Source organism: Acipenser ruthenus, chromosome 3 (assembly GCF_902713425.1).
Source record: "Acipenser ruthenus chromosome 3, fAciRut3.2 maternal haplotype, whole genome shotgun sequence".
Taxonomy (NCBI): Eukaryota; Metazoa; Chordata; class Actinopteri; order Acipenseriformes; family Acipenseridae; genus Acipenser; species Acipenser ruthenus.
This window is the reverse complement of record NC_081191.1, coordinates 81089974-81115369: the sequence shown is the minus strand read 5'-3', so window position 1 is coordinate 81115369 and position 25396 is coordinate 81089974. Positions and strand designations below refer to the sequence as shown.

Below are 25396 nucleotides of genomic sequence, written 5' to 3'. Positions count from 1 at the left end.
CGAACGATGATTCTTCCAGATTTTGCAGAAATCATTCTTGGCCTTCAACACCTGGAGCTAGTTGCAGTAGAGTTCCTGTTATCCTGTGTTTGTAAATATTAGCCCACACAGTGCTTTTCGGTAGTTTCTCCTTTTTTGTTTAGTTGTATCACTGCCATTGTGAGATTGTTGCTGTACTCTTTAGTTTTAACCATTAATGTATGTATTTATTCTATACTTATCATCAGGTGTTGGTTTTCAATCGTCATAATTGTCAATAATTAGCAACGAATGGATTTCATACTAAATATGCTGATTGCCCAAATACTTTTGTCAAAGTATGAAATTTGTTTTTGCATGTTATTTTGTCATGTTATGCACGTTATGTAATAATTTGTTGTTTCATTATAAAGCTGTAGCTCTACTTTAATTTATATCTTTCAATAGAACAATTAGAAATGATAGAAATCACGTTCTTTGTGGTTTTTCTCATTTTCTTTTTACCTGCCTAAATACTTTTATCTGCGACTGTGTAAATACAGTGTGAAAGATTTGCACTCATTCAGATTTGTTTGCCCCAACACTGAACCTCCGTTTTGGAGTACTGACTAAACTTTTTGCAGATTCCCTAAACTAACAACTGGATGGCTAAACCGTTTACCAGTTACAAAAACAATACTTTTTTACACACAGTTTACAAAAACCCAGAATTAAACCAACTATAGGTTTCACAGTACCTTCACCCAGGAACACTGGGCTTCACACAGCCTGGCACAACAGTCCTCATTACAGGGTTTGCAACCCTTTTAAGCAGGGCTTCATTACATTCAATGGGAGCCAGGTGTACCTCCTCCTGGTTCACTCCCGTGACAGTCTGGGGGATGTAGTCCTTTAAGCCCTCCTGGACTACATTTCTCTCCACCTCCCCCTTATATATATATATATAAAATATAGATATATATATATAAAACTGCAGTGAACAACAAGTTTACTGCACTGTGTTTACTTTTCTTTTTAAACAGCTGAAGAAGGGCTTTTGCCCGAAACGTCCTGAAAACAAGATTTTTTAATCTTTTAAACTTTTTGTGTACACTTTTTTAAAAAAACCTTTTCTTTCATATATACAGTGTGTGTGTGTGTGTGTGTGTGTATATATATATATAATATAAAAATCTCTATTGTGCTCTGAGGAAGACCTATGGGTCAAGCCATTACTATGTTTACCTTGGTTTTAAATATGTTTAAATAAAGACTATTGCTTTTATTGAGAATTCCTTGGGGCTTTGGACTTGAAACGGGAGTTGCTGTCTTAATTTCTCCTTCGATGGGATTTCTCACTGGAGGAGACTTCTGTCTGTCTATCTATCTATCTATCTATCTATCTATCTATCTATCTATATATATATATATATTATATATAATATGTATATATATATGTTAATGTATTGGATGTTACATTTTTGGTAAATTATTTGCTTGAGTTGTTTCCTGTTTGGAAAGGAATAGATGTCTGGCATCAATATTTTATCCTAATTCTTTTCCTGTTTATACTATCCTTTTATTTACCGCGACTAACCTTATTTAAGCTTTCCACTTGTATAAACATTGATTTCAGTTTAACTTGGAGTAAACCCAGTTCTCCTCACCCATTTCCGATTTAATATAAATACCATAAACGAGTGCAAGAGTTCTTCTTCATATTACTATTTATTTATTTTGGTAAACTTAAAAACAACTAAAACTACAACCAGTCAAGCAATTGTTGCTGGGGTATTTACTCACTATGACTACTCCATTCCCAGGTGTTTAACAAATAACCCAATTTAGAATAAGCATCAGTAAGGACATTTATAACAAATACAACTGGGAACACAAGTCAAAAGAAAGAACAAATCCATTTTCTATCAACGATGGCTTTTAATATTGTTTGTTAACCAGTTGGCATTTCTATTTCAATTTGTTCGATTTATTATTTTATTTTTTTCACTATGAAATCATGTACTAATACACCACACAGTATATGTGAGTTATAGTGTTATCTTGTTGAATCTTAGTGGAATATTAGTTCATGTTAACACTGTATTCCAAATACTTGCTTCTGTCTATCCCTGTGTATGTGCGAGACGATCCTCTCTGTAATCAGGGATTTAGAAAACTTATAATTGCCATTTATTAATCTGTCTCTGTACTGTTGTGGACACAGTGCCCCACAAATAATAGTGCTTCTGGGGGGCACAGAGCATTTATGTGTCACCTCTGGCAGGAAGACTATTATGTAAGTATGTAAATACAGTAAGTATGTTTTAAAGGTTATAGTTTATAATGTAAAATAAACGTTTACGTTGGACTTGTTAATTCAGTAAAAATAAACAGTGTGTGTTTCCGGAGCTGACAGATTATGCTGCAGTACAAAATGTAGCACATATACAAAGATTAATGGAGATAAAAATGTAACTCCCTTCTAAATGTTATGAATACTACTATATCCATAGTGTTGGGTTGAAGTTTGTCTTCAGCTACAGATAAGTCAGCATTAGATGGTTAGAAAGCAGTTGCCAGTTTATTGGAAGGAAGAGTTGCAATGATGCTGAAATGGTCTGCAGTGTTTATTTATTATAATTAATACATTTAGGGCACAACATGACAGTATTCCTGTTAAACCTGTCTTGCTTTGTAATTCTGGTATTACACATGCCCAAAGTGTGTAGTATTCTGGATATGTATATACAAGTTAGAATATTAAATTGTTATTCAGAATACTTATTTGGCATACTTATACAATATGCTGTATATGTAAACATAATGTAAATTTCCTCCAGAAAAATTACATTCTGGATTTGTCCCAGGAAATTAGGAAATTGAGAAATGTGTTGTTTTATTGATGTTTCAGTGTTGCAATTATCGTCTAAATGACTTACACTGTGTCTGCTGATCTCCACGGACATGAAGTTGTTGTTAATGTTTCAAAGAGATGTTCAACATAGTTTGAGAATGAATGACTTGGAAAACCATTTGTTTTATCAAAGTCCCCAGAGGCAAGATATTGGCCAAACATCATTGCATTTTTTTATTCTGCTGTCACCTTGAAAGTCTGAAATTTCAGACTCCTTGGCAAATGTAAATGTATGATGTAGTTTTAGGCATTTTTTTTTCTTTTTGACTGGCGTCAGCTAAGTCATACACAGTTTAAGATGGATGGTTTTCAGTTAAGGTAACTGGTTGATAAAGGAAGAACTTCAGTTTTGACTTTCTGTCTTTTATAGAAGTGTTAATACTTCAGCAAATATAGACCATATTTGTAAAGCAGCTTTATTGGATGTTTATCTTTAGGCTTAGAGTTATGCAAGTGCAAATATAAGTAAAGCATATTTGGGTAAAAGGGAGTGCAATTAAATTTCAACAGGTGTTTATAAAAGTCATTAAAAGGCTGTTAACTAGATGTGGCTACATCTAAAAATAGAGACAGTTTAGTCATGTTAATTAAAATGAAGTATGCATGCATTACAAGATACCTGCTCCAGTTGTCACAGTGTTTTGTTATTGATGCTAGAAAAAGCTAAAATGAATAATAGTTGTATTATCTTTATTTTGTCTTTCAGCAAGATATTAACTTTTGGTTCCTTTTCACCAGTTTCATTTTACCATCACAGTGACATTATTGGACTATAAACAAATGGAAAATAAACACAGTAAATAAATGTTTGATACACTACAACCCTTTAAAATCTCCTCACAGACCACAGTCTGCATTATTATGTTTAGCACAGTGGTTAAAAGTGGCAGTATTAAATATTTTCTACTTTGGAGCAGTACTACAAAAAGTGCAGTTACAATAATAGTACAAAAAACTATAATAAAAGTTGCACTTTCAGGAATAAAAATGGGCCTTTTGCTTTAAAAATACAGTAAACCCAAATATAAGAGCATTACAGTTCCTGCAGATACCATGAATAATTTGTACCACATTTTTCAGGTTATAGGCACAAAGGGGTGCTTAAAGATTTGAATGTGATGTGAAACTACTGCCAGCCAACATCCTTCACACCCAGTTTTGTAACAAAGATAGAAATACTACTAGTCCCGCAAGATCGAAGTTCAGACTGGTTTCTATTATGTAATTTTGCTTCTACAAAAAACATTCTTAAATTTTTGGTGCTTTCTGAAATCAAAATACACATTTGACAAGTCCTTTGCTTCAGTCATACACTGGAACATGTAGCTGGACTAACCAGAGGACTGCAGATTAAAGTTGTAGGTTACAACATTTTTTTAGTGACTTTCAGTTTTGTACTTGTAATTGACACTTAGAATCTGCAACACTTTCATCACTTATCATTTTCTTGATTGATAAATGCCATTCGTCAGTGCATACTGTAGTCTTTTGGTTCAAAAACTGCAGCTCATCAGACACATTGTTCATACCATAAAGCATCTAGAAACCTGTCCTTATTGTTGGCACCCATCAAGCTTCAATTTCTTTCAGTCTACGGCTCTTTCTGGAGGCTAAGGAATAGTTTGATCTGATGCCTTTCGGGGTTGAAAATCTGTCAGTGTAACATAGAGTATCCTGTTTTTTTTTTTTTTTTCCTACACTGTCAGATTGTCTTACACGAAGGCCAAAAAAGCTCTTTGTGAACTCTGTAATGTAGAAAACTTGCTCAAACTGTTATTTAAAGAGTTAGCATTAATACCAAACTAAACAAAAGCTCCACTTTGAAAGACTCATAGACAGACTATACAACTCCTTCTCTATCTGCTTAGTTCAAAAGTTAAAAGTGGCTTAACACTAGAACCACCGCGGTTATGCTCATACCTAAAACCACCGCCAGTCATTATGACGGTTACATTTTAAACAACATCAGTTTTAAAATGAAAGACAAACTATTGGATACAACTCCAAAGTTTTATTCAAGCACATCATATCAAACATCTGCACCGCCGGAATGGCGTATTTAAATGAACAATTAAACATAAAAGGGTTTATTTTCTAACTTTTTACATATAAAGTGCTACTTCAAAAAATGAAAAACTATAATAAAATAAACATTTCAAAAGAAACTAGTGTGTAAACAGGTATGTGTACATATAAAACTGTAAAAACAATTTATTTAAAAAATTTAAAACCAAAGTAACATGTTTTCTCTTGTGTATGTCACTCGGTGCAGCACTGAATCCAGGTGGAGCTGCAGCAGCCTGCTGCTTTGCAGTTTTCTGATCGAAATGGGAAGCGTTGTGGCTAGCTTCAAGATGAAATCTCTCCTACTGATATTTTCCGTGGTGCATTCCTTGTACAAAACGAAGGAATTGATGGCTGCCAGGTCCAGTAGAGATAACAACAGGCTTGTATTGTAAAAAGCAGTCAAAATGAAGTGATTCTAGGTGAGTGGGATTATAACTTCCTGTCACAAAGATGGCTGGTGGATGACATCACAGACCCGGAAGAATGAAACGCACTGCTTGCACATTTATTCAATAAACAGAAAATAAAAGGTTGAACAAGACAAAAACACTTTGTAAAATAAAATGGCACAGTAGCCAAAACAGACAAACAAAACGAACAGATGAAATGAAACAGACACTAACAAACGGGATGAACGCTGATATTGTGCATATCTAATTCAGCTTACTCACGAATTTCTCTCCCGTTCTCTCCACACGGAACACCCAACCCAGAGTGAGTGCTTTGTGCCTCTATATATACAGTTCAATTACTAATTAATTATTTACTTGAATCCCAGCACGTGAACTAATTTGTGCAATCCCCATACTCACATACTATTAAATACTTTATCTGCACATGAAGTGATTGTTTTTATTTATTTTATTTTATTTATTTCTTAGCAGACGTCCTTATCCAGGGCGACTTACAATTGTTACAAGATATCACATTACAATTACATACAATTACCCATTTATACAGTTGGGTTTTTACTGGAGCAATCTAGGTAAAGTATCTTGCTCAAGGGTACAGCAGCAGTGTCCTCCACCTGGGATTGAACCCACAACCCTCCGGTCAAGAGTCCAAAGACCTAACCACTACTCCACACTGCAATCCCCATGCCTAAATACAACTATATATTTTAAATCACTCGTGCTACCCAGACCCATTTATATCCTGTGCACCAATACCTATCGCCAACATTAACGCACCACACACAACATATAACACAAAATACACACAAGGGTGGGGCACACTGCCACAGTTCCTTATTTTTGTGATTCTGCCTTTCAAACACTTGAATTTAGACCTAGGGCCTTGGACTGCCTTGTTAAAAAAAAGGAGTTTCTGGCATCTATGTTGTAAGCAGTTTCTTTCTTTGTACTGCAGATCAGGATTTTCGGGACAAGGTTTGCCGGCATTTTATCTCTCTTTTTTTCTTTTGCTGGCAAGTTCACAGTCAGTCACATGGTTTCTCACACTTGCAATAAGACACATCTTAACATTTTGTTTCTTATTCCTTTATGTTTAAAAGTTATTTATCAAAACCAGCTAGAATGATAATTAGAATCTAATTTTTGTTAGATAAGATTTAGGATTCAATAAGGACCTCAACTACATTTGTAGTGTAGTTTTGCATTTTTTTTTCATAGCAAGAGGTATGCAGCTGTACATTCCATTCCATTGGGTTGTAAACTAAAGAGCGTATTAATCTGACACGTCAAGTCACTTATATTTACATTTTTGTAGAACCTTGGTGTATTTCGGGGGGCTGGAGCCGAGACTCCTCCCCTGTGTCATCTCGCTAAAATATCTGTCAGTCAACCTTTAATTGCCTGTCAGTCACTCTATTTAAACTGTAGCCAGCTTCCTAATTCTTGTATTGCTTTTCAGTTTGCGGTTACCACGGAGACTTGCAGACCCAATCTTAAAACAAACCTTATTTTCAATCCTCTTCGCCGCTCTAAACGCATCAGACCTCAGGGTGATTCTCCAGCTAATCTGTCTGTTGGGATAGGTCTCTACCAACTTTGCACACCCAGATTTGGCAATATTTGACCATTCTTCTTTACAAAACTGTTCAAGCTCTGTCAAGTTCCTTGGGGAGCGTTGATGGACAGCAATCTTCAAGTCATGCCACAAATTCTCAATTGGATTTAGGTCGGGGCTCTGACTGGGCCACTCAAGGACATTTTTGTTCCTTATCCACTCCAGTGTAGCTTTGGCTGTGTGCTTTGGGTCATTGTCATGCTGAAAGGTGAACTTCCGTCCCAGTTTCAGCTTTCTTGCAGAGAGCAGCAGGTTTTCCTCAAGGACTTCTCTGTACTTTGCTCCATTCATTTTCCCTTGTATCCCGACAAGTGCCCCAGTCCCTGCCAATGAGAAACATCCCCATAACATTATGCTGCCACCACCATGCTTCACAGTAGGGATGGTGTTCTTTGGGTGATGTGCTGTGTTGGGTATGCGCCAAACATAACGCTTTACATTTAGGCCAAAAAGTTCAATTTTAGTTTCGTCAGACCACAAAACCTTTTGCCACATGGCTACAGACTTCAAACGGGATTCAAGGTGGGCTTTCTTGAGTAATGGCTTCCTTCTTGCCACCCTACCATACAGGCCAGATTTGTGGAGTGCTTGGGATATTGTTGTCACATGCACAGTTTGACCAGTCTTGGCCATAAAAGCCTGTAGCTCTTGCAAAGTTGCCATTGGCCTCTCTGATCAGTATCCTTCTTGCTCGGTCATCCATTTTGGAGGGACGGCCTGATCTAGGCAGGGTCTTGGTGGTGCCATACACTTACCACTTCTTAATAATCGTCTTAAACCGTGCTCCAAGGGATATTCAAGGCCTTTGATTTCTTATACCCATCCCCTGGTCTGTGCCTTTCAACAACTTTGTCCCGGAGTTCTTTTGAAAGCTGCTTGGTGCTCATGGTTGAGTCTTTGCTTTAAAATGCACTACCCAGCAGAGGGAACCTACAGGAACTGCTGAATTTATCCTGATATCATGTGAATCACTAGAATTTAACACAGGTGGAGGCCACTTAACTTGTTTTGTGATTTTGAAGGCGATTGGTAGGATTGCTATTACAAGGGGGGTGTACACTTATCTAACCAAGCTATTTCAGTTTTTAATTTTAATTAATTTTCTACAAATTTCTAGAATATTTTTTTCACTTGGAAGTTGTGGGGTAGGATGTGTAGATAAATGAAAAAAAAACTATTTTAATGCATTTTAATTCCAGGCTATAAGGCAACAAAAGGTGAACATTTTGAAAGGGGGTCTAGATATATATATATATAGTAATTAATCAAATATATTTAATTAATCACTAACTTTCATCTCTAACTAACAATTTTCTCTGTCTTTTACATTGGTGGCGCGGTTGGAGGGAGCCGGGGGTCCTCTTTTGGGGGCAAGTGAAGCTCACTTCCCAACCTTAGAGGCCGACAACGTAGCCTCACCCTCCAAGAGGAAGGTTCCCACTGGCCAGGGGGGACCCCCGGTCAAAAAACTTTAACTACATTTTGTTTTCCATTCTCCTGCTTAAATCTATTCATTGCACCCGTGCAATCTCCCCTTCGGAGAGCAAAGCTTGCTCCCAACTTCCGAGCTAGTCATTGGCTAAACTTATCGAAGGTGGCTCTTACAGCTGGGGGGGAGGGAGACCCCTAGCCCTCTTTATGTGTTTGACAGGGTGCCCACCCCTTGTGTATATTTATTTTATGTATGATTTATTTTATTATTATTATTATTATTATTATTATTATTATTATTATTATTATTATTATTATTATTATTATTATATTGTGTTTGTGGGCTGGCGTACAAAAGCGTCCGTCATTATTATGTATTATTTGAGACCGGCGAAAAGCCGGTCTTATAAAGTGTAGCTGGCGTGGATGGGTGTTAAATCCCCATCCCGAGGAAGCCTATGGGAATGTGGATGGAGCCTTAATAAGGTCATCTTTTAATAGGGTAATTAAGGCTCCAGCCACAAAATATAAAAGACCCACTCCGGGCTCATTGTTTAGAAGAGCTTAGGAGAAAGAGACCTATAGAGAAAGCGAGCGAAGGATTACAAGATTACAAGGTACTCGTTTTTACAAACTTCATTATTGTTTGTGTTCATTTTGCTTTGGCCAATGTGCCCGTTTCTTTGTGTTTTTTGTTTATTAATAAAAGCACTGAGCACCGTAGAGTTTCAGTTTTGCCCCGTAGTACCTGTGTTGTGGTTTCATTTCCCTGGTCTGACGTCACCCCTGCAGCCATCTCTGCCACAATGTGTTTACTTCCTATTCTCTTTTCCAGTGCTTTTGTTCTCCCTGCATAGATCGCAAGCCTCTCCATGCAGCCTTGGAGCATCAGCCAAGCCTGACCTCTCGCGACTAGACGAGTCAGTAAGCCAGGGAGACCTTGGTTCATCCTCCTATCCTTCCTTAGTTTCCCCTTGGGGGGAAGTCCCTCGCTTCACGGCCTTGGAGGTCGATTGGTTTGGCCTCATCTCAGCGAGGGCGGTTCTCTGAGTAGTCAAGGGGAAACCCCTATTCTGTTACTAAGTCACAAGCACTGCCTTTATTCAGTAGTCCCTTTATGCAGGCCTGGCTCCTGTCTAGTGAAATATTATAGAAATTACCGATATGTAATTGGTGTTTGGTGTTAATTTTTTCGCTTTGTTTCGTTTTTTAAACCCTTTTTTTTACTACAGTAGCACCCACAAGGACAAAGCCCTTTTTTAAATAAAGTACAGTAACTATGAACCTGTGAGTATAGATACCTACAGAGAATAGATCATTGGACTTGTGATAATAGTTAGATGCAAGTTTCTTATTTAAACAAAATAAAATGCAAATAAAACAGGACCCTGATCAAATGTTTTCCGTTTGAAATAAAAAAAACAAAAAAAAAAACACATGCAGCTTTGGATCAGGTCTGTTGCAGCCATTTATGAGACCCAAACCAGAATATTGAAATGGCACAGCAACTGAGTAATGAGTGGAAAAAAAACGAATCATTTGTTCATAACGCCACAGTGACTCCTTCTGGAAGGTGAAGAGGTGATGTTGGTACTGGCTTTCTCTACATTGTTGCGTGCCAGTGCTTGCATCTGATCAGCAGCCAATTGCTCAGTCATTTCCTGCTATTCCTCGTTCTTCCGCAGTGGGGTAACCGCTAGCCCTATCACAGGCAAAAACGACCCCCTGCTATTTCCATTTCAGAACTGGAAAATGAATGTATTGCCAGTTTGTAGTTCATCCTGTTTTGATGTGGGTAGGAATATTAACTCACTACCTTCTTGACACCTTAGCACAGTTGAGTTTTTGTTTGTTATTGAACCTTCTTTAAAAAAAAAAGTTATCTTAAATGTGCTGGTTAAGCAGCTTCAAGTTTAACAAGACAATTAAAAGCATAAACAGTAGAGAACTTCAGAAAACATTGAGTATTGATATTTAAGTGCCAACAAAATCCAGATGTTTACCAGGAAGTTGTCTTAAATCCTAATCCAATTTTGAGTTTTTAATTTTCATTGCAGGGCTTTGAAAATTACAAGTTGACAAGTATTGTTATCATTTGCTTATTTAGCAGACGCCTTTATCCAAGGCGACTTACAGAGACTAGGGTGTGTGAACTATGCATCAGCTGCAGAGTCACTTACGACAACGTCTCACCCGAAAGACGGAGCACAAGGAGGTTAGTGACTTGCTCAGGGTCACACAACGAGTCAGTGGATTTGAACCAGGGATCTCCTGGTTACAAGCCTGTTTCTCTAACCGCTGGACCACACAGCCTCAATTACTGTGTACATACCCAAAGAAATTACAGCTCCTTAAATACATACTTTTAGGACCCTTTAGTCCCGTATGTATGTTTATTTATTTTAATTTAACCATTTGTTAGCGGCAAAATACCCATTAAACAAAATACTGTGCTATCTTCAGTAAATGACTTAAAACATTCACAAACACAAATGATATTGTATATGGAAACTCAACATGTACAAAGTCTGGTAAATAAACAACAAAAACATCTGTAAGCATATATCTCTGCTTCAATAGGAAGCTGCATTATGCATACAAAGCATCCTTTGTCTTTTCAACAAAAATCTACTTAACAAAGCATACATAACAAAAAAACTATATATATTGTCAATACTAGTGTTATCAAAGCCTGGTAGATGGGGTCACATTTACACCTAATTGCCTATCTCGGCCATCGATTCTGCAAGTCAGCTCATGGAAGACGGACAAAATTATAAAATCATATTTTTGAATACTGTACTGTAGCAGGTAATAAGCAGGATACTGTAAAGAACGCAAATATCAGATACATTGAGGTGATCCCAGGGACTTCAGAGGTTTTGGGTGTGTTTGCACCTCATTGCCGCTGATTGAAGGGTTAATACCGTGAAATGGCCCCCAAAAAAATAACAATCATGTGATGTTGTTCTAATAATAAGTACATTTGAAGTGATTATTTAAATTAGTAGTAAAGGAAAGTACAATTTGTTTTAGCTTGGCATAAATGTGGTGAAAGAGCATAAAACAAGACAAACAAGCTCTACCTTTGTTTAACAAGCTCTGCTGTATTTTGGTTAGTCGAGTCTAAGATTTAGACTTAACTGCGTGCAGAGGTAAACATGCATTATGAAAAAGCAATTAAAAATAACCACTGTTTTTAAGCGCAGCTAAAACTTTTACATGCTCTATGAATATGGTCCTTTGTGTTTTGTAGATATACCCAATGAATGCTTATACATTGCATTTTGTTAGAACCACAGTTCTAACATCATGAATGCAAGACCTTTTGATAAATAAATGATTGTTGTCAGAAGGCAGTTGTTTGCATTATGTGATTGGAATGCTGGTTTTTAAAACAAGAATGATTTTTTTTCAACAAACTGGAATGTCATTTTAACAAAAGAAAATGGAAAAAAAAAATAGAAATAACCTTTTATAAATAAAGAAAAGTAAGGCAACATACTTCAGTGTAAAGTGTACACAGTATTGTGTTGTGAGGCTGTATTTTTATGTATGGTTTTTCTCTGTTGTAACTAAATTAAGTATACCTATTACAGTATGTTTGATACTGAAATAAATGCTCTGTTTAAACGGAATTGAAATACCCATTCATTTTAGCAGAAACTAGAAATACTGTAGATACTACTGTTGAGATTACAGTTGAGGTTCTATAAAACACAAAATTAGGGAAAATCTAAGGGAGGTCGTGTTATTAGTTTCCCCCTTTGTGTTAAGGCCCACCTCGCGATGTTAAAATGGACTAAAGAGAAGAAATACAGTCAGATTTTTAAATGTTTTTTGTATTACCACAAAAAGAACTAGTTATGCTTACGGTTACATCGTTTTAAGTCCCCTAAGGTCGAATGCACCAACGCGGACTAAATAAAACTCATCTTAGTGCTAATCTAGGGTTAGTTTATCTAGGGTTATGTTTTAATCACAGTTACATTGCACAACACAAATTTAAACCAGGATTAGTTCATTGTGGATTAAGCAGGTAATCCTAGATTTCTGATTAGCAATCAGCCATTAAATTCAAGCATAAACAAACATTACATTCTATTAATGCTACTCATTATATACTATTTCTCTGCTCAGATGATGTTTTAAATTAATTATCAAAAAGCGACAAAACATAGGCCCCATATGCAGCCTGTGGCTTTCCTATAATCCTTAACCCGATCTCTAGTAATGCCGACCGGGTTGTCCTGCATTAATTCTGCATATCAATTAACTGTAAGAATAGCTTTGTTTTACTTTGTGTGAAAATTATTAATTTAGTGTGAAAGTGTTTATAGGCTACCTAACATTGCAAATTCTGATATATTTATTTTATTGTCTTTGATTACGATATTTCAGGCAAAAAAGCTAAGTCCTGGAAAGCATTCATTTATTGGAGATGATACATTTGGAATGAGCATTAATTTAAGACCACTAAAGTTTTTTAGTTTTCGACACCCATACATGCAGGGGTTAATTTGTAGGTACCGATTCTTATAATTAAGGATGAGGGATAGCATTTCTTCTACCATATTCCACTGCCCTTGATTTACAGTAGCTTCCATATATGCACTTCAAGTTCTCATCTGCTTGTGGATTTCATGCCTTATTGCTGGTGTCGGTAGCTGCCTACCAGCCTTTGCCTTGCCCTGTTTTAATATAATATTCAGGTTTGAATAATACCAGTGGTGGGCCGACTAATCTGATGAACAGGAGCGACAAGCACTAGCTTTTTGGTGTGCCGCTGTTTGGGTTGTGAAAAAAAAAACTAGTCATTTTTACAGAACAGTTTTGTTGTTCAGTTCATGGAATAGGAAAGCTTTTTTTGTTACATGTTATACGGTTCATTGTAAACTGTATCATTCTCACCTGTCATTCCAAAAAGTTCAGGATTTAGGATCCGCTGCGATCGGCACACATTAACTCCTGTGGGCATGTATATACTTTTAACATGCAGAGATTTACCAAGCAAAAGCATGTCAGAAATAAACATGATAACGCTTTACTTCGGACATTTACCGGTAAATCTCAAGAATAACCAAGCGCCTTTGGCTAATGACTGAATGTCTCGTTTTTGCGCATTGTAAGGCTTCAGGAGTCCTGTGCAACTCCCAAGTGCCACAAAATGCTGCAATAAGCAAGTAAATATATCTATTATATATCTACTGTCTTTCTGGCATTTTGTGTCATAACCAAAGTGTGATTTTCTGTTGAAAAAACAAAGGTCCTAAATGATTTAATGTGCATGTAACTGTTATTTTTCATCAAACTACTACGTATTTGGAGTACAATATCCTTCAACACCATTGTGAATCGTTTTCTATGCAAATTTCCAGAATGTTGGTAGTTTTACATACAGTAAGTGGATCACAATATTATTCAGTACCATGTTAAACTACTTTAAATTGTGGATTTCTGTAAGCTTGTTAATGATTATTTTGTTGACGGAAAATGTGTACAGAAATAAATATATTGTTCAACATTAATATTTTTTGTTAATTGTCTTTGTCAATTTATATGCAGGAATAAATAGATTCTTCGATGATATACCTGGGGGGTACAATGCAACATTACCTTTAAGCTTTAAGTCATGAGTAATCTTGATAAATACTGTACAATCTTTAATGGTAATGGGGTAGGCATTAAAAGAGAGCCTTTCATTTTAACTGCAATGTTACTTTGAACTACTGTAAAACCACGTGTGTGTTCTACAAGGCTCATTATCGGCTCATAGCATTTTTTTCGAGGTACAGTGTCATACTCTGCAAATTAATTACGTTACTTAGATTTTAACATTAAATTCTTAAACTCATGTGAACATGTTAAAACTTCAATATAAAGTCATACAGATACATAAAATAAGGAATGCATTAATAAGTTATAAAACAGTTTGTTTAATATTATAGGCACCTTATTTTAGCGGTTGCCTCTGACGATGGTTCCAGTTGGATAGCTGGATTGGGGTGTTTACGCTTCAACCTGTGTAGCTTCAAATTTTTCTTATTCCTACTGTGATTGGCTGCAAAGACAACAGGGCTAGCCAGAGATTGGATAATGTTTGTTGGGTTGTTTTTTTTTTGTGTACAGTTTCCTAGTAACTGAAGACATTGTATTCTGGGAGATGTAGATGTTGGTGGAAGTTTTAAGGGAGGCGGGAGGGGAGGCAGATAAGCTGTGCTGCAAAATTGCTATGCATAATTTTATGCATTAAATTTAAATTTGTGACGATGGTATAACTGCAGTGTATAAAAATGAAAAAATGAACCTTTTTTTTTTGATGTACACAACAGGTTTAGAACAACCTAGTACGACCAAGGCGGTCATTTTGACCATTTTTGGAATTTAAATTCAAATTGCTCTGCATGTGTTTAAGATACTGAGCTGTGCTTTCATTACTTTTCCTAAATATATGTACTAATTACCATGACAAATAAAATATCACGTAGCTGCAAAAATTAGGGAGATAAAATACTGTCATACCTATTCTGACCAGGTGCTGTCAAATTGACCACTACATATAAACTATACTATAACAATTAAATGTTGTGGTATTATTTGTATTTATCAGTCGGGACTAGCCGCCATGTATTGAAGTTATATCAGTCTGCATTCCTCAAGTGAGCGCTCTCCTGACATTTCTATTGTTTCAGTGAGCCTCCTGATAGCCCATCAATCAGCCTTGACAGTTCACGGCGCTTGGCTGTCTCCCTACACTCTGCTTACTGTACAAGTCACTCGTTTTTCTGAGAAAGTCATTGTTACCCCAATACACATTGAAAACGCAGCACAGCAAAGCAATGTTTGGAATTACTGCAACGTTTATATATATATATATATATATATATATATATATATATATATATATATATATATATATATAATTAACCAATAGTACAGCACTTCACCAGTCAAGGACATGACATAAATTATTGTGTAGTATTAGAACAGCTAAAATTAGACAATGCGACATATAGAAGAATAAAAGAAAGTAAATGGATAAATAGACTGAACACGATTATGCCAGCGGGACTCAACAGAAAAGAACAAACTAACTCCAATAAATATATAACATTTAAATAAATAAATAAACAAAATTAATTCAAAAGTTGTGCATGCTGATGCGCTGGGGAGGCCAAATCAAGGCTTATCCTCAGAGCCAGCATTGTATGATAATATAAATATAAGTTAAAATAAAATAATGTTAATTAGAATGAATACAGATTTAAAGATGGAAGTAAAAATGATGTCACAATATATAGAACACCATTACATCACGTAAGAATAAATCATGGATTTGAATATAAACAATAACAAGTAATTGTCATGACGTCAAAAACTTATAAATATGCTCCCTTGAGAAAGATATGTACAACATATCGAAACGTTGGGCAGCTGGTTCTTTGAGCTAATATATATATACAGTGCCTTGCAAAAGTATTCAGACCCCTGACCAATTCTCTCATATTACTGAATTACAAATGGTACATTGAAATTTCGTTCTGTTTGATATTTTATTTTAAAACACTGAAACTCAAAATCAATTATTGTAAGGTGACATTGGTTTTATGTTGGGAAATATTTTTAAGAAAAATAAAAAACTGAAATATCTGGCTTGCATAAATATTCAACCCCTGTGCTGTGGAAGCTCCCAGTTTACACCGATGAAAGAAATTGCCCTAACGAGGACAAAATTACCTTACCATTGGCCTCCACCTGTGAACCATTAAAGTTGCTGTCACATTTTCTGGATAAAAACCCCACTGCTGAAGGATCATTGGTCAGGCTGTGAATCTGACCAAAGAGCATTCTACAGAAGTTAGAGATAAAGTAATACAAATGCATAGATTAGGGAAAGGGTACAAAATAATATCCAAGTGTTTGGATATCCAAGTGAGCACAGTTGGATCAATCAGGAAGTGGAAGCTGCATCACACCACCCAGGCACTGCCAAGAAAGGCCGTCCCTCAAAACTCAGTGCTCAAACAAGAAGGAGGCTTGTGAGAGAAGCCACAGAGAGGCCAACAATCACTTTGAAGGAGCTACAGAGTTCAGTGGCTAGGAGTGGAGTAATGGTGCACCAGTCAACCATATCAAGAGCTCTGCATAACACTGGCCTGTATTGGAGGGTGGCAAGAAAGAACTCAAGCCGTTACTCAAAAAGTACCATCTGAAAGCACGTCTGGAGTTTGCCAGAAAGCATGAGAGTGACCCAGCTGCGATGTGGGAAAAGGTTTTGTGGTCAGATGAGACCAAGATAGAGCTTTTTGGCCAAAACTCAAAGCGCTATGTGTGGCGCAAACCTAACACTGCCCATGCCTCAAGACACACCATCCCTACAGTGAAGTATGGTGGTGGCAGCATCTTGCTGTGGGGATGCTTCTCATCAGCAGGGACTGGGCATCTTGTTAAAATTGAAGGAAGAATGGATGGAGCAAAATACAGGGAAATACTGCAAGAGAACCTGCTTCAGTCCGCTAAAAAACTGAAGCTTGGGAGGAAATTCACCTTTCAGCAGGACAATGATCCCAAGCACAAGGCCAAAACAACATTGGAGTGGCTCAAGAACAAAAAGGTGAATGTCCTACAGTGGCCCAGTCAAAGTCCTGATCTCAATCCCATTGAGAATCTGTGGCACTATTTGAAAATTGCGGTCCACAAGCGTCGTCCAACCAACCTGAACAACCTGGAGCAAATCTGCCAAGAAGAATGGGCCAAAATCACTCCGACACTGTGTGCAAAGCTGGTACATACTTACCCCAAAAGACTTAAAGATGTTATTGCAGCAAAAGGTGGCTCTACCAAATATTAATGTGTGGGGGTTGAATACTTATGCAAGCAAGATATTTCAGTTTTTTATTTTGCTTAAAAATATTTCCCAACATAAAACCAATGTCACCTTACAATAATTGATTTTGAGTTTCAGTGTTTTAAAATAAAATATCACACCGAACGAAATTTCAATGTACCATTTGTAATTCAGAAATATGAGAGAATTGGTCAGGGGTCTGAATACTTTTGCAAGGCACTGTGTATGTGTGTGTGTGTGTGTGTATATATGTATATATGTATATATATATATATATATATATATATATATATATATATATATAAATTTCAGGACGTCATGGACAAAAGCCCTTCAGCTGTGTAGAAAGAAAAGTAAACACAGTGCTGTCAACTTAACAAGTTTTCTTTTTCTGTGATATGTATTTAATTGGTTTTGGACTGTTAATTGTACTATAGCCCAAAACCAATTTGAGAAATATGTAATTATTTGCACATTAGTGTGATGTGCCACAGTTTCAAGTCCACCTCACATTTACAGTTGGTTTCAAATACTTTTGTTGCTTAATATAATAAGCTGGTGGTTCTTTCAAAGTGAAAATTCACATCCAATTGCATATTTCCTATAATGACAGCATATTCCCTGTATTATAGTTTGGGTGTGAAATGCATTACGATTTTATTTTATTTCACAAATGATTTTGGACCAGAAATGGCAGAGCCTTTGGAAGTTATTTCACTTTAATTTAGACAACAAGCAGTGGAAGGGTTGAAGAGCATAGACAGCAGCGCTTTACCAGGCAAACTAAAACTCTGGTGCTTTCAGTTTGGTCTACTGCCGAGGCTGCTGTGGCCACTGACTGTGTACAAGGTTTCTTTGACAACAGTAGAGAAGCTGGAAGCTTTAATCAGTTCATACATCAGGAAATGGTTAGGCGTTCCACGCTACCTCTGCAGAGTGGGACTTTATGGTAAAGGAATACTGCAGCTACCAGTCTCCGCTCTAACCGAGGAGTTTAAGTGCGCCAAGGTCCGACTGGAAATGACATTAGTAGAGTCACGCGACAAATGCATAAGGGAGGCAGTACCTGTGTTGAAAACTGGAAGAAAGTGGGTGGCAAAGAAAGCTGTGGAAGATGCAAAGGCTGCCCTTCGAATTGGTGATATCATGGGGCAAGTTCAACATGGAAGAGGGGGTCTTGGTCTCAGTTCAGCTCCTCCTACATGGCACAAGGCAGCCCCAGCTCAACGGAGGAAGCTGGTAGTCAACGAGGTGCAAAAGCAGGAGGAGAGGATGAGGTGCATAAAGGCCATTTCCCAGGTCAAGCAGGGAGAATGGATGAGATGGGAGAGTGTGGAAGATTGGCTGGCAAGACCTATGGTCAATGGAACAGAGCAAGATCAGTTTCCTCATCAGGTCAACATATGATGTTCTCCCATCACCACAGAACCTAAACCTCTGGGTAGGAGAGGATCCCTCATGTCCTTTGTGTTCATCACCTGCAACATTAAGGCACATTTTGACAGGATGTATGGTGGCTGTTAGCCAAGGACAGTTTACTTGGCGCCATGACCAGGTGCTGCGATGTTTGGCCTTAGCAGTGGAAGACAAGCGTAACATGACCAATAAGTTGACACTAGTTCCATCAAAACATTACACACAAAAGACAACATTCCTCCGCCCAGGAGAGCAACCACCAAGAAAAGGTGTTAAAACCAAGCCTCGCCCAGGACAACTGGAAGCTGCTAGAGACTGGAAAATGCTGGAAGATGTTGGTCAACGGCTTATTTTTCCACTGGAGATTGCCACCACTAACCTTCGACCAGATATTGTCTTGTGGTCTGGATCAGCACGCCTTGTTCACCTGGTAGAGTTAACAGTGCCATGGGAGGATGCTGTAGATGAGGCGTATGAGAGGAAGAAACTACGGTATGCTCAACTAGCCGCTGAAGCGGAACAGCGAGGATGGAGAGTCCGGGTTTACCCAGTGGAGGTGGGTTGTCGAGGATTTGTGGCACACTCTACAACCCGGTTTCTCAGAGCCGTCGGATTCAGTGGCCAAGAGTTGCGTTGCACAGTGAAGAACTTATCTGAAGCAGCAGAGAGGAGCAGCAACTGGCTGTGGTTGAGACAGAGTCTTGTTGGGGATCTCAAGCACAATAGAAAGAAAGAAACGCTGATGTACGGGTAAATAAGCTGGGCTGAGTTGAGTGGGGGACAGAGGGGGGTGATGCTGGGACACCAGAATCACTGGTGAGCCCTCTTAAGGTGTCGTGGGCTAGTCGACGAAACACCGAGGATGGAAGGTGCCCACTTGAAGACCCCAGAGATGTTCCCTACTTAGCTCAATCCAGACGGTTGTCATGCTGATGCGCTGGGGAGACCGCATTGTGGTTGATCCCCGGAGCCAGCATCGCAGCCGTTGTGTGTGCTGATGTGCTGGGGAGGCAAATAAGCTGATCTCTGGAGCCAGCATTACACTTAAGCCATCAACACCAGACAGAAGGATATCTACATCATCATATGTAAGGAAACGCAAATGGATGGAGACACAGATGGATCACATTAGTTTACTGTAAAGCTACGTCTTAGATGGTGCTTATCTTGGCGAGAGCCGAGTTCAAATCAGCATGAAGTTTTAACATCTACTCTCGTGTAATGGAAATCATATAAAAAATGATTTACCGGGGTTTTTTTTTTTGTTTTTTTTTTAATAATTTCCCTCATGACCTAATTATAGTTATTTATTTATTTATTTATTTTTTAAGAAAGTTACACCCAAACTGTGCATAGCCAGATTTAATGGTCACTCTTAAATTATAGTACATTCCTGTAGAACAACTTATAAATGTAGGTGTATGTTTAGTTTACATTGTAAAGGAATACCTGCAGACCATATTAAACATTATTATATACAATATACGTTTTTGTATCTTGTGTCTTGGATTAGTGGAATGCTGATTCCACACTTTGAGATTTGATCCCACTTACAGTACAGCATTTCTAATTTAGCTGATATTCATTCAAAATATTAAATGCCATTCTTTGCCCATTACTTCTTAACAATTAAACATGTATTTGACTGTGAGATAAGAAAAAGGTAAATTAACTACTTTTTTTTTTTTTTTTTTTTTTACAAATCCAGGTTTCTGAGCAATATACAGTTATGTTTCTATACAGTAGCAATTGCAATACAGACCAAAAATAACTGAATGTTCTGCATTCCTGAGAAATCATGTTGCCATAACCATATCTGTCTATCTATCGATCGATCAATAGATAGATGATGTGCTCTTTATCATTTCCTTATATTTTTATTTTTCTGATTTTGTTTATTTGGAGTGACCTATTAATTAAAATGCCTTCATGAACACTGTTTTACATGTAAACTAACTTTTTTTTTTTAATTACTCCTTTCACAGGTTTATGATGAAAAAACAGAAAAAGAAGACTGAACTGATTTAATGATTATGCAACACAAACTAAGGGCATTTTGAATATTCTGTGTAGATAAAATATACAGTATTGAAATATTATGATATTTTTATAATGAAAATTGATATATTCATAGGTTGACCTTATCAGACAATTAATTATGCAGTGCAAAACATAACCTTCAGCTTCAGACATGTGCTGTTAATAATTTTTACAGTATCAATGTTTCATCTAAAATATCTCGCATAGGACCCTATTCACAAAAATGTACGGACTGTGTAGATTCCGATTGCCTGCTGTGAACATGCTTCTGAAGGATTTAATTTTGTACTTACTCATAAAAAAGATGTATTTAAACAATTGTGTCATCACTAGTTTGTTGTGTTAGGTTTACCCTGTAATTACATGTATATTCATTGCTGCCATAAAGTGCTCTTTTAAGAGTCTTACACTATCTTGCGTTTTCCAATCACACGCACTGTCTAAACCATGAAAACTGATTCACATCTGTTTATTTACAAAAACAGCCCAGATTGCTGTTTAGACATTATTGTGTGAACTTAACAAAACTGCTAAACCACGAAGGGATCCTATACAGTCATGTCAAAACATCTGGCATGGGGTGTCAATAAGAAAGACAAATATTTATTTCTTAGAAGACAACCTTATCCTTATCCTATTAATGATGTTAATTTTAGTTCAAAACATGTTTGCTTTTTTAAAATGCAAACAAAAATGGCTTTCGCTACAGTGGGAGTTAAAAGCAACAGTGAGTCACAAATGTATTAAATCATATGTGACAAGGATGACAGAGGTTGAGACTCAGAGACAGTTTGGAATAAAGCTTTTTAATAAACAAATTTAATATAAATCGGCACGAGGGCCAAACAAAAAGGTTTCAAAAAAATACAAACAATCAACACAAAAACAAAACTTACAAAATAAGGCTTCCAGGCTGGGCGTTGCCTTCACTGGTTTACCAAAAACTTAGCAAAACACAGCACATACAAAAACACTCTTTCCTCCTCTCTTCTAGAACTCTCTCCCCAACTGGGAGGCTGAGGCCTCCTTTTATGCCAGGTGGCTGAATAATAATTGAATAATTAATTGGTGGATTGCTCCCACCTGAAGCAATCAACCTGGGCAGGGAGGAGAATTTAACTCCTTCCCTGCCAGTATATCTAAGGGCAGAGCCCTGCTACTATTAAAAAAATAGTATTCAGCTTTAACCTTTCTGTTTTTTGTATGAAAATCTAAATAACAAAGACATAAACAATTACTGTACTCAGGATATGCAACAAATAAATGGTAATCAGAATGAATATGTGATTTGTATGGTAATGCGTGATCATGTATTTAAATGAGCAACCAGCTCAGAATGATGAGATGAGCTGTATTAACATAGTATTTCCTAAAGGACATTAATTTCAGAGCACGCATTCAACTGATGATTTATTAGTGCGTATGGGAACCAGGCTTTAACAACAAAAAAACTCAATATCACAAATGTAATATAATGGGAAATAGACGAGTATTTTATTTCAATGGAAATCTCAAACAGTAAAAAAAACAAAAAAAACAAAAAAAAAAGTATATAATGCTAAGTCTCAATATTTAACGTATATTCCAAAATGTAAAGTTTTTAACACCACTAAAAAAAGAGATAGACAAGCTGTGAAAATGCGAAATAGTACACAGTACCACTATGAAATGTACCTTTGGAGGCAGTGTGGTCTAGTGGTTAAAGACCAGGGCGTGTAACCAGAAGGTCACCGGTTCAAATCCCACCTCTGCCATTAACTGACTCACTGTGTGACCCTGAGCAAGTTACATAAACTCCTTGTGCTCCATCCTGTGGATGAGATGTTAAATCAATGTCCTATTGTAAGTGACTCTGCATATAATGCACAGTTCACAGCCTACCTCTGTAAAACACTTTATGATGGTGGTCCACTATGAATGGCGCTATATAAAAAGAAAGATATTATTGTTTATTATTATTTTATGACTGTCCGGACACTTGGCACTTCTTTTCTGGCACACTTGATAACAATGCTCATTACATGTTCTAATTCTGCAACTTTTCCACATAATGCCTGTTGATGCAGAATTCAGTCTAAGAATATTGGTACTTTTGCATTTCTTTCTTTAATTTTTTCCTGCACAATGCTAGCCAGTCCACTCTTTTGTCCAGTCATATATGTTCATGGAATGCACAGTACCTTTTTCTTCTCATTTTCAGAAAAACCTTTAGTTGAGACTCCATAGCGTCTTTCATTTCCACTCAAAATACGCTGCTTTGTGCAGTGTGTCATAGTGACATTGTATGTTATAATCTTTCATAACTGGAACCATTGCACTGCAAATCAGACATATTGCCTTACCGTCAAAATTATTAATTGAACAAATAATCATCTGGCTAACAATTTTGGAATCTTCTGTGTTCCGCCTCCACCTTTCGCTTCCATGACATCTCCAACTACTTTTTAGCTACTGATTTTAAATTTTACACAAAGTAAAATAAATAATTTAAACAAGCCTAATCAAAATTATGTGTGCTGTGTGCATGAGAAAACGGATCATGTGTGCTATTTGGCTATCTTACTACCTCTGTGAGCTGTGATTTGCTTAATAGGAATGTCAGTCATACAATGCAGACTGCACATGTTGAATATGTGTGTTATATTAAAGAGGTGGGTTGTTTTAAAGAGGAATTCCAAAACGATACAGTACATCAGTGCAATTTTAGAAACTAATGGGTGGGCCGTATGCATTATAGGAGAAAGGAAAAAGGCTTTTTTATTTTTTTTACATAAGACAAGGAATACATGTAAAGGTAAGCAGTGCAGTTTCACTTGACGTTGCCTCTGCCTGTCCCCTGCTGAGTGCTGTGTCTGTTGATCGCTCATTTTCGGTCAATGTAAGCCACCTTCACCTTCACAATAAGCTACTGACCAAAAGATGTGCCTGGACTACTGGGGCTTTTGATATCACGGTGGTCATGGGTAAGTCTCTGACATTATCGTGCACATTAAATTATCACTCACAATACATGTAGTGTGCATGGTATGGTATGTAAATTAGCCAAATACTGTGCGTGTAAATTAATGCGTTCTCTGTTAGTAAATGGAGCAGTAAATTTTGATTTATCACGCACGTTAGGCTCACTACTTTATGTGTGCGCTAACTCCAAATTTAGTGCCCTTTCGTAAATGAGGCCCATTATACCATAATTCAAGGTAACAGATTAAGGACAACCATTTAGTAAACTTTAACCACTTTTTAATAACACAAAAAGCAACATCCACAAGTTCTAGTAATTTAACAAGTAATCTTTATGAAAAAACAAACAAACTTATTTCACTTAAAGTAATCGTAAAAGTATTGGCACCCCTGGTTTAGTATTTTGTCTGTGCTACTATTGCTTTTATTGCGTCTTTCAGACGTTAATGATAATTCTTAACCAGTATATTGCATCTTGTTGGTGAAATCTGGGCCCAAACTGTCTTCCTTCAGCTCTATATATATATTACAGATTACAAATTAATTTGATAAATCCTTACCTGAAAGGCTTCAATGAACCTTTGTACTGTGTTAGGGTAATAGGATCCCAACACATAAAGAGCACTAAACACAGATGCCAAAAGACTGCATTTCTTTATTACACAGTTAGAGAGGTAACACTTGTAGTGTGTTTGTTTTCTATATTTTGCATGTGCTTAACAATCTATCTTGTTTACAAGCCAGTCTTTGTACTGTATTTGTTCCTTTTCAGCCAAAGGAAAAAAAGCGTAAGATAGTATACAAGTTATTTCCGGAAACAGTCACCTTGGGGGCTACAGGCAAGTATACTTTTCTACTGAGCAGCTAACAATCCCATGAAAGAAGACAACCCATTTAAACCATGTAGTGCAGGTATACAATCAATTTAGGCTCCAATGATAAAAAAGAGACAGCAGGTCTAACATCTTAGCCATCGCATAATGGAAGTTATAAGATAATTCAAGAAAACTTGTTCAATTTAAGCATTTAGTGAATTAGTAAGGCTACCATTTAGGCACTCTAATTTTTAGTACATTTCATGGGCGAGGTGCAGCAAAGAATTCATGGACAGGTCACTAAATAATGTAGTTTTAGCTACATCAACATACACAAGAGCTTTTAAATAGTACACAAAAAACAACAATATAAAGACTATTGCTTTTGACTACTGGCAAGTTTAAATGTTACTTTAGAGTACAAAACTTACAGTACATACTTCAGACTCCGACATAATTTCTGGTCTCCAGGGTGTCCGACCCTGTGCGACAGGTTGGAATTACGTCATCCACATTCGTGCGATGTGCGTCTTTGTTGGAAAGGTGTACACCCTTAACAGATCGTCAAACCTTTTCTAAAATGCATAACATATCTCTCACTGTCACATACCCGCATCTCTCTAATTCTCTGTTGGCTGAGAGGACGGATGTACCAACGACGTCGCTTTAGATTTTTTTTAAACCTCTTGTATAAGAGGTACAAACTCACCACATTTACTTAAATGTCAATTTATGCAATTTTGCGAATGCAGTCTTTATTTAAAGTATGAACACTGCAACCACTTTGCGCAGTCAAAAGGGCTGTGACACGATGCGTCCTTCTTATAGCAAATATTGAAGTGGCACAGCTTTTATAGCACACTATGCAAGACGTATATCGCATGAATCTGTGACAGAAGTATGAACCAGGTATTTTTA

General features: G+C 37.0%; 1 protein-coding gene across 6 annotated transcripts in view; it reads left to right on the top strand.

Annotated features, from left to right (window-relative positions):
* LOC117435599 (uncharacterized protein C8orf34 homolog) overlaps positions 1 to 21096 on the top strand; it is a 145026-nt gene extending 123930 nt beyond the window's left edge. For 3 of the 6 annotated variants that reach the window (XM_059017290.1, XM_034058916.3, XM_059017291.1), the window contains exon 14: positions 20648 to 21096. In XM_059017290.1, the coding sequence (XP_058873273.1) occupies positions 20648 to 20680 (33 nt within the window). In that variant the 3' untranslated portion in view covers positions 20681 to 21096. The remainder of the gene's footprint in view (positions 1 to 20647) is intronic. The other 3 variants (XM_059017289.1, XM_034058915.3, XM_034058917.2) reach the window with 2 other exon arrangements.
* The last annotated feature ends 4300 nt before the right edge of the window (positions 21097 to 25396 follow it).